Genomic DNA, 14,132 nt, shown 5'->3' with positions numbered 1-14,132 from the left:
CGGGAAGGGCCGGGCGCGGCCCTGCTCCTCGGCCCTGCGGCCCGTAGCCCGCTCCCGTGACTCCACCCCCACTCCCACCCTTGCGCCGCGTCGGCCGGAAATGGCGCCATCGCCCCTCGGCGTCCGGAAGTGGCGCTCTTGCGCCGCTTCGACCGGAAGTGACGCCATCTCACCGCGTCGGCCGGAAGTGACGCTATCGCGCTGCGGCAGCAACCAATGAGCAGCGCCGGCACTCAAGCTGTGCGGTAAGCGAGCCGGGAGCGCTACTGTGAGCACCGTGCTATGGCCGCCGCCACGTGGTGCTACCGCGGGGACCTCGAGGAGGAGCAGCCGGCGCTGCTGGGTGAGGAAGACGCGGGGCCGGGCCGGGCTGGGAGGCGGGACAGGCGGCGGGGCAAGGCTCACGGCCCGTTTTTCTGCCCGCAGTGACGTTCTCTAATGGGCAGCTGCAGCGGCCCGACGCCGTGCGTTTCTCCCTCTATCGGAGCAGCGATGTGGCCAACCCCCGGAAGAAGAGGCGAAGGATCCTGGTGAGGCCTGGCTGTCTGGGCGGCCCCGCCGGCAGCACCACGTGCCTTCTCACGGGGTCTCACGGCACACGGCAGCGCCTTGTTAATTCCTGTGGCTGTCCGCATGCGTGGTTCAGCGGATGAATAAATGATTTCTCAGCCAAAATCCTCACGATAGGGAATATCCTACGCCCAAGTAGAGACACAAATACTTAAAAATGTCTGAGCCGTTTGTGCTAGCTTTGTTTTCAGCTGGCTAATCATAGCCACCAAATGATGCTAAAGTTTTGAATGCAGCGTGGAAAACTGTGCTGTAAACTGAGTTCCCCTGCCTTGTAATGATGGCTTTCCACAGTTCTTTGCCCTTTGGCTCATTTTGACATCTATAAGGCTTGTTTTGTAGACTTAGAGAAGCTTTATGTAACTATGTTGAGCAACCTAAAGCACTGCAGGTAGTATGTGAAGCTGACCAGTAGATAATGTTCTTCTCTATTGACTCTTTCACACACTGTTTCTGCTGCTTTAAGGTATGGTGATTGTGGCAGTGTCAAGCTTTGTATCACCAGAGAGAATAAAGTGTGTGCAGGGAAATATGCACTTTCAAATAATGCATTCAAGTAATTTTCCTTTGTTTTTTCAGGTTTCAGAAACTGAAAGGCTTTCATATGTGGGGAATAACTTCAGCAGTGGAGCTATGAAATGTAACTCCCTATGCAGGTATGGGTAGCTGGCAACTCTGTGGCAGAAACAGGGAGGTGAAGGCAGAGAAACTGCACAAGTAGAATATTTTTTGTAGCCTTCTGTAAAGCTGGCTGATGAGTTCTTGTTGAGACCATGGTGTGAATGCAGAGGATTTGGGCAGTAGACATAAGCTCCTGGCAGCTGCACTATTTGTGTTTGTTACTTCCTTTGGAATTGTGATCTTATACATAAGTGGAGTATAGCTCTGCTGGAGGAAAAGGTGAGAAGGTGTCTGCACATAGCTGAAACCTGGGGACAACAGCTTCATTCCTTCTTTGTTGCCAAGATCAGCATCTTTTATTCAGGAACCTGATGGGTTATTAGTCACCATTTAACTTCGGGCCACAGTACAGTGGTGCTGTATGAATTAATAATTTGTCTGTGCCTCATGCTGTAATGGGAAGCCTTGGTGAAATCATCAGTTTTCACACGTCCAGGTTTAAGAAGGTGATCTCTATGGCATTGAGGCAAATCCCATGAATTCCTAAGAATTATTTTGTATGAGTGATCTTCCTCATCTTCTGGTAGAAGAACCTCTTGAGTAGGTGGAAAACCAACATAAAATCATCTTACTTTGTTATATCTAACCTGCAGAGCTGTGAAATGCATGTAACATGTGTCAGGCTGCTGTTAGCAAATGGTATACCTTGTGAATGTGCTCCATTTGTCCTGCACTGTTTGCTCATGGTATATCTCTACTCTGACTACAGGGGCTTCTTAAAATGGGGTGACACAATGAAGAGTAAACAATTGCAGAAACTCTGAAGGGGAGATACTTCCAGGCATTTAATGTCCTTGTGTTTGTTCTTTTGAAAGGGTCATGGTATGGATTATTAGTTATTTCACTCCAAATTGAAAATATATGGTGAGCTGTTCAATGGGCGAAGAACAGGCTGCAGAATTCAAGTCCAGAGAATGGTGGTAAATGGCTCCATGTCTGAATGGAGATCAGTGACTCCCACAGGAGTCAGCGGTGGGGCCAATAGTCTGTAATGTCTTAATCAGTGACATTGACAGTGGAGTTTTGTGCACTCTCAGCAAATTTGCTGATGGCACCAAGCTGTGGATTGCAGTCAGCACACCAGTGGGATGGGATGCCATTCAGAGGGACCTAGACAGGCTTGAGCAGTGGACCCAGGTGAACCTCGTGAGGTTCAGCAAATCGAAATGCAAAATTTAGCACCTGGGTTGAGGCAACCCTCACTACCAATACAAGCTGGGGTAAGAAAGGATTGAATGCAGCCCTTTTGAAAAAGAGCTGGGAGTACTGGTGGGTGGGAAGCTGGACATGAACCAGCAGTGTGCCCTTTCAGCCAACTGCTTCCTGAGCTGCATCAAAAGAAATGGGGCCAGCAGGGTGAGGGAGGTGATCCTGCCTCTCTATTCTGTGCTGGTGAGAGCTCACCTGGAGCGTTGTGTCCAAATGTGTAGTCCTCAGTGCAGGAGAGACATGGAGCTGTTGGTACACATCCAGAAGAGGGACACAAAAATAATCCAAGGGATAGAACAGCTCTCCTATGAGGACAGGCTGAGAGCTGAGTCTGTACAGCCTGGAGAAGAGACAGTTCTTATGTGACCTGATAGCAGCCTTTCAATATCTAAAGCAGAGCTACAGGAAAGAAGGGGACAGACTCTTCAGCAGGGTCTGTGGTGACAGGGGAAATGGCTTCAAGCTTAAAGAGGGCAGATTTAGCTTGGATATAAAGAAAAAATCTTCTACAGTGAGGGTGGTGAGACACTGGAAGAGGTTGCCCAGTGATGTGGTTGATGCCCCGTTCCTGGAGACCTTCAGAACGAAGCTGGATCAGGCCCTGGGCAGCACGATGGAGCTGTGGTGTCCCTGTGCACTGCAGGGGAGTTGGACTAAATGACCTTTAAAGGTCCCTTCCATTTTCTGGGGATTCTATGAATCTGTTCTATGATTCTGTGGTGAGGAGCAGTGCAAACTATTTGGGTTCGCTCCTCTGAAGTGTGAAATGAAAAATATTTGACTTGATTGAAATTAACCTGTTTTGGAGACGGCAAATTCATTTTTCTCAGCTCTGAGTCTGTCACTGGTAATCATTTGCACCTGTTCTCCCCAGGTATTTTCTTGGTGTTTTAAACAAGGATTCTGGGCAAATGCAAGTCTTTAATGCTGAAATATTCAATATGCAACCCTTACTGTCAGGTAGGACAATTCTGTATTTAACCCTGGCGACAAGGTCACAGCATCCTGGAAATATGTATGCGTTCAGCAACTAACTATTTGGCTACTGACAGCATTGCCCTCTGTTTCCTCCTACTCTTATTTCCTCATTTCTGCTGTACTGTCTTAGAATGAGGGGAGGAAGGTACATCACTCTCTCTGCACCTGGGGAACAGCATGGCATGAAGAAAGGGAGAAGGGAGCAGGAAGCAAGATCATAGCTGAAATTCAGGGAAGGGGTTAAGCAGAGAGCTCAGGGTGGGAGGGTGGAAATACCAGATTTAGAAATAAAGTTATCACTGCTTAGAATAATTGCAGCCTTCTCCTGCTGAGGGAAGCTTGGAAATAATGAAGTCATCAGACTGAATCATTCAATGAAAATAAAAATAAAAAAAAAAGAGCAGCTTTTCCACAGCAGAACTGCTTTTTATTACTGAATCTAGTTGAAATAACCCTAAGAATATGATCTTTAAGAAACTGTTTTCTTTTGTGGGCAACAGAAGTTTAGTTTTGCTACAATCTGCATTATGCTTTTAGATTTTGTAGCAAAAATTGTCCTGCTTTTCCCTCTTTTTTTCAGGTACATAATCTTTTATATTCAACGTATTCTTTTATTAACAAAATCCGGTAGAGAAGATCCTGAAGTATCTAGACCTTCTGTAATGTTTTAGAACTAAAGGGGTACCAAATACATGCATTTTCCTGCCTGCTGCAAGCCAAGCATACTAATTTTTATTCTTTTGTAGATAATGTAATTCCTGATGACACAAGGGATTATCAGAATAAATCCTACAGAGAAAAGGTAAAGTTGAAACCCGATATCATAATCTGCTATATATATATGTACAGTTATCCAGCGCACAGCAGTAGACACTTGTCTGAGACTGAGATGTTTGATTTTGTGCAGGACAAATTTGCAGGGTCAGCACTCTTTCTGTGTGTTGAAAGTTTGTGAGACAGCATGTTATTAGTGTCTAGCTTAGGGGTATTTTTCTACTTCAGGCTTGTCTACAGACCCAGGTAAATGTGCCCTCTTGCGTTTTTTGTACTATGCTTGGGTTGTACCCAGTGATGTGTTTGAGATTACTTTAAAAATGTAGATGTAGGACAAGCAGTGGCTATCTGGGTATTCTTCCTTCATGCAAAGTGTGCTGAATTCAGCAGTGTGTTGTCATTTGCTTCTCTGTTATGCACAGGTGGATTTGTGCATTGAAGCATTTGGTACCAGCAAGCAGAAGCGAGCTCTGAACTCTCGGCGAATGAATGCAGTGGGCAATGATATTCTCAATACAGCTGTGACTAAAGCAGCAGCAGATGTTATAGATGCAAAGGGGGTAACAGGTAAGAATGTTGTCTAAGATGTTGATAAAGGCAATCAAAATTACCTCCGTCCTGTCCATTCCTTGCCAAATGTGGCAGGAAGAAGAAAGGTGTTTTCCTTGAGTAAGAAGGTAGGTGGTTGGTTTAACTGCTGAGATGGGCACGTGTTGAGGAACTTGCCAATTTTTATTGGAAAAGGAGCTGTTGTTGGTTTTTTTTTTTTTTAATCTGGCTAGGCTTAGTGCGGACATTGCATGGGTAAGGGAAAGCTCCTGTGTTATCAGTGTCCATCTCTGCCCATTTTTGTTTTGTTCTAGAGGTTCATGGGCATTGCTCTACCAACATAAATGTGGTAAATTCACCTGGCTTGAAAAGGGTCACTAATGAACTGTTTGTTCTTTAATAAAAGGTTTAAAAGGTGAGCTGTACACTGGCTTCACATTGTATGGAAAATAGCCTAAATAGTATCTTATGACTTAAGCAGTATCACAATTCTTTGAGTTTGGTTAGCCTAGTAAAGAGGAGGCCACAGGGAAGCTAGCAACAGTCCACAGCTACCTGAAAGGGCAGTCAGAGCCTAACCTTTCCCAGCAGTGTAAGGCTTTACAGAAAGTGTTAGCAGCAGAAGTTGCAATGATCTCCAGATTGTGGGAGAGAGACTTCTTGCCTGGAGGGCTAGTGCAGCTCTGGGACAGGTTACAGGGAGGTGTATGGTCACTGTTCTTTAGGTAACCTCCAAAGTCTGTACAAAGCCAGGGCTCCTCTGACATAGCTGGAGGCAGTCCAAGTCCAAGCAGATAGTTGGACTTCAGACCTCTAGAGCTCCCTTCTTTCAGTGCTTGTGGGATTCTAACCTGCATTAGCTATGAATGAGAGAGACATCTGCTGACTATCATCTCTCATCAGTTTTAGAACTCTTATCCCTTGTGTTCCATACTCCGTGTTTGCTGTGCTCTATGAGTTACTCTGGGCCAAATGGATATCCATTGGGACACGGTGTCAAAACAATGTTCTTTTACACACTGTAGAAACAAGAGGTGCTGTTGTACCAATCAGTTCGTATTGGAGCACTTCTTGCCTTGAATTTTTTCTAGCCTAGGGCATTTCTGAGTCTTAAGTAGCAGAAAGCATACAGAAGTGATTCAAGAAGCATTTGGAACACTCTCTGAGAAATACAGTATGAGATTTCTGTGGTCCTGTACAGAGCCAAGAGTTGGAGTCAATGGTCCTTGTGGGTCCCTTCCAACTCAAAATCACAAAATCAGTTAACTTTGGAAAAGATCTCTTAAGATCATCTGGCCCAACCATCAACCCATCACCACCATGCCTGCTAAACCACGTCCCTTGGTGCCACAATTACCCTTTTATTGAAAACCCTCAGGGATGGTGACTCTACCACCTCTCCAGGCAGCCTGTTCCAATGCTTGACCACTTTGGGAGAAGAAATTTTTCCTGATATCCAACCTAACCCTCCCTGCTGCAACCTGAGGCCGTTACCTCTCATTTTATTGCTGGATACGTGCAAAAAGGGTCCAACTTCACTGCAACCTCCTCTTAGGTATTTGTAGAAAGTAATAAGATCTTCCCTAAACTAAACTAGCATTGACCCAAAGTCCCTATTTGTGTTTACAAGAAGTCATGGACTGCGATTGTATTCTTTGTGGCTTTGTCTGCATGGTCCAAATGCTGTCTTCTTTTCTACTTCACTCCAAAGCTTTGATCCAGGATGTGGCCCAAGATGATGACCAAAACATGTCCATTTTCCTACCACCATGTCATGAAGATGCTGACAAACCAGAAAATGTTTACAAGTTTGAGGACAGTATCTTTTTTCAGTGGCAGTGTGGTTTCCGTTTCCTGTAAACCTCCTTGTTGGTAGTCTGGCATGTGGGAGAAAGTGCTGCTAGGCATGTGACAGCAGAGCTGAGCCTTTTTCCCTCACAAGCCAAAAGCTGAGAGCAGGAACTTAGTATGTTGAGGCTTTGGGGTTGCCAGTTCTGTATTCTCCTTCTTCCTATAAAGAGGGGGATACTGTGCCTGCCTGTTGGGAGCCATTCAGCTAAGAAAAGCAGTGAGGCCAAAAGTATGAGAAAATTCTTTGTGTTTGAGCCACTATACTTCAGAGACATTTGATTTGGGTTACAAGTTCTGTTGTTACATCCTGCTAATTTATAATTTTCTTCCCCGCTTCCCTGCCCCACACCTCCTATAGCAAGAGCTGACAGACTGTATCTCACTATGAGCTATTCAGAACCAGTAAAGAGAGAAGGTCCTTGTGTTCTTTTCCTTAAAGTCCATCCAGTTCTATCCCCAGCAGAATATGAAGCATTGCAGAGTCCAGCAGCAGCCTTCATTAACATCACTCCAGAAGAAGTCGCCAAGAAAACAGAAGAGAAAAGGTAATAATTCTGCAAGCAGCTTTTTAATAGCTAAGGCTGGCATTGTGAAAATGTGGTTCTTTTTACAGGCAGGATGGCAGCTGTTACCAGCTTTACCAGCTCCACAGTATGGATAGTTACAGTCTCCAGTCTAAAGGGAAGACATTAGGTTCAGCCACATCTCTGTGCTTACCTTTGGGAAGTGTGGAGGTGTAATGTTATGGGAGAAAAGGTGCTGTGCACAACAGTGCAGTTGTCCTTTTGGGAACTGATTCTAGGGAAAGATAGGGAGTAAATCCAAAGTGCAGGATGAAGACAGATGCCTAGATATGGGACCACAGATCTATGCTAAGAATGACATGCCTGTGGTTAGCACTGTTCCCACCACATACTGTCGTAACTGGAATTTGGTGTGGCTTTTCAAATGGACATTGGCTTGTGTTAAGTTCTGGTGCTGAAGTAAGCAGGTAAAGCACAAGCCACAGCTCACTTCCACTGCTTCCCATCTGTGCCTAAGCAGAAACTTGTGGTTTCTGCTGTGCAGGGACCTGCATGGTGCCACATGCAGAAATGTGCTGACTGATGGACAAAGAAAACGTGCACACAGCAGCATTGTGAGCTTTCCTGTATTAGTGTCTAGGGAACTATTCTAACCTGAAGGAGCTGTGCATTGAATTTAAGGGTGTGTTGTGTACAGTTCTAATAAGTAGCAGTCCCTGATTCTTTGGGCCTCATGCTCCTTTTCTTTCCTCTTCAGCCATTGCTCCTTTGTCTTAGAGGAGCTGAAGTTCCTGCCTGCTGATGAGAAGAGCAGGGATCACAAAGCTCGATGCCTGTGGTTTCTGGATATCCTTATTAAGTTCAGCTTTCTGAAAATAATCAAGAAGAAGCGTAAGAAAATTTTCGGCTCTTCCCCTTTTCAGCCAACTGCTGGGACTTGGTTTGTAGTTACTATCATAGCAAATACTAAAGCTACCCAGAGTAACCCGTTTGATAAATGGCTACTTGCAGCAATTGCAGTTCAGCTTGTTTCATGAGGGCCAACGGCATCCTGGCCTGCATGAGAAATGGTGTGGTCAGCAGGAGCAGGGAGGTCCTCATCCCCTTGTACTCAGCACCGGTGAGGCCACACCTCGAGTACTGTGCTCAGTTTTGGGCCCTGGAGCCCAAAGAAAGACATTGAGGCCCTGGAGCGTGTCCAGAGAAGGGCAACAAAGCTGGTGAGGGGTCTGGAGCACAAGTCTTATGAGGAGCGGCTGAGGGAGCTGGCATTGTTCAGTGTGGAGAAGAGGAGGCTCGGGGGAGACCTCACTGCACTCTGCAACTGCCTGAAGGGAGGTTGGGGTGAAGAGGGGTTTGGCCCCTTCTCCCAGGCAACAAACAGGGCCCGAGGAAATGGCCGCAAGTTGTACCAGAGGAGGTTTAGGTTAGACATGAGGAAGAACGTTTTCTCTCAGTGGTCAGGCACTGCAATGGCTGCCCAGGGAGGTGGTGGAGTCACCATCCCTGGCAGTGTTCAGGAGGCATCTGGATGAGGAGCTGCGAGATCTGCTTTAGTGCTTGTGGTAGCAGTGGTGATGGGAGGATGGTTGGACTGGATGATCTTGCAGGTCCTTTCCAACCTTGTGGTTTCTATGATTCTGTGATGAGGGTCATTATTTCCATGTCATTGTGGAGTTTTAGATCTGCATCTACTGGGAGAAACATGTGCCATTCTTTTCAGTCCCTTTCTAACTGTCATACATCAGGGTCCTGCTGTGAGATCCTATTTGTAGGAGATAAAATATTAGATCTGAATTTGAGATTTTTTTCGCTCATTGATAGTTTATGGTTTCTGTACCTAAAAACACGTTTTATGTTGTCAAACTTCATTCCTAAGCCAGGAGGCAGGAAACTATCAGCGCTCTCCCTCATCTAGCCTCCATTTTTTAGCTGCAAGAGGCCTACATACACAATGCAATCTTTAGGTGTTTTTGTGCTCTCAAGAATGGGGGTTCATGTCAGACTTTGCTTAATATCTCAGTGTGTGGATGACAGTCTTCAAAATGTTGCTTATAAAATGGCAGGAACTGCTTTTCTCAAAAGCACCACACAAATGTTTTGATTGAAATTTTCAGGACTTGCTGCATTTCACAGACCTTGTGTTCCTGTTTCTTATAAAAATTCCAACGTTATCATTTTCAGTGACAGGGAAGATGGGTGAGGAAGGTAAGCCTGTCTGTAAATATCTTTCTGCACTGGTGAAGATGCAGGAGTCATCCAACAGGAGTTAGTCTAGGAGGCTTGAAATGGATGTGAAAATAACTAGTCTTGGTGCTCACTGCGAAACCCCTTTCTATCTTAGATCCCATGGGTCCTGAATGCCCTCACATCATTAGCAGGAAACTCATGAAGAACTTCACTTCACTGACCTACAACAATGGCAGGTAAGGAACTGCGATTGCTTTGATGTTATTGATGTTCAAATGATGTAGAATACAGCTTGAAGGGCCACAGAGTCATTATCAAATAACGCTGCACCGAAACGGAAACAGCAGAAGGTTCTCCTGAGTAGCAGACCAGGCCAGGTAGAATATTCTGTTTGACTGATGTTCATCTATGAATAATGCAAGTCTAAAATGTAAGAGGCAGAATCATGTGTGCATAAACAAGCCTGTGCCTGTGAATTTAGTCAGCCTCACCAGGCTGACTTTATCAGCAAGAGTGAGAAGAATTGTAACTGTTGCTACAGTGCATTTCCTCAAGAGTCCAATACCCTCGGCACAAAACAAGCCTAACTGCCGTGCGTCAGCCATCATGCAGCTGCTATTTGCTGTGAATCAGAGGTTAACAAGAAAGTTTGAGTCCAAATGGGCCAGCGGGAGCATCTGTCAATAAAGACTCAGGCCAGAGGTGAGCAGTCAAAATAAATGCTTTCAGACCTGCTCTGTGTGTTTTGTATTCAAGGTGCCATTAATGGTTGCAGTGAGTACCCTGAGATCAGTTTCACCTTGCTGTCCTCTTGCTAGTGTGCCAAAGAGGCAGAAGTGTCAGTAGATACTGATTTAATCAAGTCTGTAAACCCGTAAACATTTCCAGAGGCCTGCACTATTGAACAGAAACATAGGCAGTTGGTGAGGAAGACCTTGAAGGCCCCTGTGATCAGAGATGTGTTGCTTAAAGCTCTTTTTTCATGTCTAAGAAATGCTTGTCATAGCTAACTGAGGATCCAGTTCTGTCTGCTCCTCATAAATGGTTGTGTTTTGGGTTTGCTAACTCTTTGCATTTCATCTGTTCTCACTCGTGCTGTTTAGTGTTCAGAATTTAATCTCTGCATCACTGAAGACTAAAATTGCAGCGTATGTCATTGCATTGGCTCTGCACATTAAAAACTTCCAAATAGACCTCACTGTCCTGCAGAATGACTTGAAGCTCCATGAAAGCAGGTGAGTCATATTTGCTCATGCCTATTACGATGCCTATGGTCCTCATGCAAGCAGTCCATGGGGAAGGGAGCTCTGGAGCCTCTTCTGTCCCCATATAGTATAGTGACACCTGCTGTGAGATTTCTAAGTTGCATTTGGACTCTGAGTGTCTCGAAGTTTTAAATTCAAGCCCTGCAACATGTAATGGGGTGGTTATACAACTCAAAGCTTTGAAAGGGTGCTTTTCACAAAGCTGCTCAGGTGCACTGTAAGGCTTTTCATCTATTTGAAAGTGGGAAAACTTAAGGCAGGCAGCACAAAATGGCAGAAAACCTATCTAGGTGCTACCCAGTGCTCTTTCTTGCCTGCCAAATCACGTTGTTCCTCACTGAACAACGTATCCCTTCTTTCTGCAGAGACCTTGTCAGCTAGTTACCAGTTTGGATGCAGATTTGTATCCGACTGTAGCTGGAAAGCTAGGAACAGATTTTTCTGTCTCACAGGCAGATCACAAGCATGTAGTTGCTGTTCCTCCCCTGGTGCAGGACTTTGCAATTTAATTTCATAAGATTCTGCTCACCTCTTCAGTTTGTCAGAGTCTGTCTGGATGTCAGCATAGCTCTCTGGCTGCTCCTCCCAGTGCCAACTTAGTGAAGGTGAATGGGTAGAGAACAACATGCAGTATAAGCATCCAGGCAATCAATGCTTGTCATGTTCAGTTTTGGAGAAATTTCTCCCTAGGCTTAAATTTTCTGTGGAGAAATAACTGTTCTCCTGCCAAGTGATGTTTCTGTACTGCTAGCTGCAAGACACGCTTCAACCTGCAGGTGTCAGGCAGAGCCCGACAGCTCTCTGGCACTGAGAACTCTTCCATTGCAGTTTGCACTGTAATATCTCTCTGGCTCCTGCAGAATCAATCAGGAATTGATCAGAACTAATCAGCCAGTCTGCTGAGCTTGTTGGGAAATCTCCCAACCGACATCATTAGCTCATCTGGCAGCTTGTTGTTATTGTTTGGGAGTGGGTCAGATGGCCCTGTTAGTAGCTGCTCAGCTGTGTGTGATAGCTGTCCCAGCCTTTCCTGTTCTGCAAGTTGTGGTGACTCTAAAGACATTTGCTGCCTAGCTCCACTGTGTTTATCTTTCCCATTGGGGTTGTTTAGAGGTGGTGCAGCTGGGAAGGAACTGAAAGGACAAAACCCCTTCAGTACCACTGTGAAAAACATTCTAGAAGCTGGGGCTTCTCCTAAACGGATTTAATATCAAGACTCTGGGATAACTGGAAGTTATCAGAGCTGTTAGCTGCCTCTTGGGTTTGTAAGGTATATAGTCAAACCTGTTGCAAAGATTTCTGGGTTTTGCTACCAGTTCTGTTCTTTGTTGTCTAATAGCAGCTTTAACAGTATAATCTGATATTGGTTTCCTATACTTTTTTAAATTTTCTTGCTTTGGAAGTAAGCTTTTCAATAAAAGACATTCTCTTTTTCTGCAATTAACACCAAAGTTTTTGCTTTTAAGTGCTGTACTGGAGCTGGGAGCATAGACTGTAGCATGGTAGTAAGAAAAAAGTGAGGGAAGCAGCAACCTGTTGGAAAAATGAAGATGAGGCATCTGGCCACGAGCCACTTGATTTAGCCTTGGAATGGTCATAACCTAGAGTGGGAGGTTTGTTTGAATATTACCAGATATCTCTTGCCATCTGAATCTGATTGTCTTTCAAAGATGTGAAGTCAGCTGAGAGGATTCTGAGACGTGTTCTCATGGCCCCAGATGAGGGAGGACTTTCATTTCCTTGCTGCATTTGCTCAGACGTGCTTTGTTCTGTGTTTGACAAGTCTCCAGGTGTGTTCTGGCCTGTGACATCTTGACCAAGCCTACTTAGTAGATCTCAACCAAGACTTCTGTTCACATCTAGGACTGCTGTATTTCAGCATTTAAGAGGAGATGCTTTCTTTGTTCTAGGTTCTCTCCATCCTGCCACTCATAGTATAAGATTCTATTGGGAAACTAGTACAGGCTGCTTGCTTTTTTTTTTTTGCTTTTTTTTTTTCCCCAAGACAGCAGTAAGGCACCGTGAGTTTATAATACCTCTCTGAGGTGCTTGTGTCCAGTTTGGTGGTGTTTTAGCCTCTCCAGCAAGGCTCTGCCTTGTAGTCTTCAAATACTTCCAGCTTATGTTCTCATGGTTGTGTTGAGATGCAGAGCAGACATCCTGCTTGCTTCTGCCTCTTAGCTTTTCTCTTGAGGTGCAAAAGCTACTGCTCTTTTTGCAGTGTCTTCCTCAGAGGACCTCTCTGCCCCACTAACAGTGTTTTTCTGCTGTTTTCCAGGATGATGGACATTGCAAGGGCCATGCGGTTGAAGGTCTCCAAGGCGAAGGGGATGCCAGGACTTGAGAATGATGAAAATCACAAGCTTGGCACCCTCTCTCTCCCCTTGCCTGTGCAGAAAGCATCAGGAAGCCGGAGGAAACGCAGAAAGATTAACTAAAAAGCAGGGTTGAAATAACACTTTCATTCTCAACAGCTGTTCTGCACACGCAGCATCATGGGAATGCTTTTGTCTTGGATTTGGCTTTCCAGCATCATGGCACAGCCTCGTTGAAGTCTCTCAGTTGATGGGATCAGGTGTTCACAGCATCACAGAATCACCAAGGTTGGAAAAGACCTTCAAGATCATCCAGTCCAACCATCCACCTGTCTCCAATAATATTCACTAAACCATGTCCTTCCACACAAAATCTGACCTTCCCAGCAGCCTGGCCACGGGACACGGGGAGGGTGCAGTGCAGCACAGACAAATAATATGGCACTGCTTAATTTGCAAAGGAATCGTGTCAGTTTTCAGAGATTATGACTTCAAAAGACATTATATGCAGAAACACGCTGCCACATGGAAATGCATATCAGGGGATGCTCTGTAAAAATAAAATAGTGGAACTGAAAAAAATCACCTCTACTTTTTTTTTTTTTTTTTTTTAATTTTTATTTTTTAATTAAAATGAACTTTAAAAGCTAGTTACCTGACAGGAAGCCTGATCATAAAAAAATCAAAACCATTTCCTAACATTGAGTTTGTTAAGCAATGTGTGGAAAGCATGATAGATATGTGTCCTGATTGAAAAACAGAAAAAGATTTTTCTAAAATAATTTGATCTCACCAGTCTGTTGCTGGTTGAACTGAGGAAACAAGAAAAATCTATCAAAAAAAAAATCGGAGAGTAAAGCTGCTAATTTTAAATATTAAGCTTTGGCAGTAGGTGAAAGTACTGATGCTACATTTATAGTTCTACTGGCCATTTTCATTAGAGACGTTGATAACAAATACAATGTCACCGAGGAAATGGCTTCTTTGGTGCCACTGAAAGGCACAGCTATATCTCTTTGATTTGTAAGAAGCAGTAAAAAATATATATACATGAGAGTGATTTTCTTTAACTCTTGTCAGCACATGTGGTACAGCTACAGATGGTGAGCCAGCAGTGGTTGGTACAAAAGGGATGTACAAAATTCACAGAAGATGATGTAGCTACCAGTGGTAACTCAAGTTTTACAAAATATCACTGCATCAGGCATCAAGAAAATGGTTGATGT

General features: G+C 44.6%; 1 protein-coding gene across 1 annotated transcript; it reads left to right on the top strand.

Annotated features, from left to right (window-relative positions):
* Window positions 1-183: 183 nt before the first annotated feature.
* POLR1E (RNA polymerase I subunit E) lies at window positions 184-13,497 on the top strand. The gene is made up of 12 exons (XM_010726260.3): window positions 184-343; window positions 427-530; window positions 1,150-1,226; window positions 3,335-3,420; window positions 4,185-4,240; window positions 4,635-4,779; window positions 6,473-6,580; window positions 7,061-7,157; window positions 7,894-8,027; window positions 9,481-9,562; window positions 10,430-10,561; window positions 12,870-13,497. The coding sequence occupies exons 1-12, from the start codon at window positions 283-285 to the stop codon at window positions 13,027-13,029; spliced, it is 1,242 nt and encodes a 413-aa protein (XP_010724562.1). The 5' UTR covers window positions 184-282; the 3' UTR covers window positions 13,030-13,497.
* The last annotated feature ends 635 nt before the right edge of the window (window positions 13,498-14,132 follow it).

This window comes from Meleagris gallopavo, chromosome Z (genome assembly GCF_000146605.3).
Source record: "Meleagris gallopavo isolate NT-WF06-2002-E0010 breed Aviagen turkey brand Nicholas breeding stock chromosome Z, Turkey_5.1, whole genome shotgun sequence".
Lineage (NCBI taxonomy): Eukaryota > Metazoa > Chordata > Aves > Galliformes > Phasianidae > Meleagris > Meleagris gallopavo.
Note: the sequence above shows the minus strand (reverse complement) of the source record. Positions and strands in the feature narration are given on the sequence as shown.

What these genes read in the sequence shown, in the direction of transcription:
- POLR1E (XM_010726260.3), top strand. Translation starts at nt 283, where the DNA reads ATGGCCGCCGCCACGTGGTGCTACCGCGGGGACCTCGAGGAGGAGCAG. An exon ending in GGAGCAGCCGGCGCTGCTGG is followed by an intron (nt 344 to 426) that starts GTGAGGAAGACG and finishes TTCTGCCCGCAG; the next exon opens with TGACGTTCTCTAATGGGCAG. An exon ending in GAAAATAATCAAGAAGAAGC is followed by an intron (nt 8,028 to 9,480) that starts GTAAGAAAATTT and finishes TTTCTATCTTAG; the next exon opens with ATCCCATGGGTCCTGAATGC.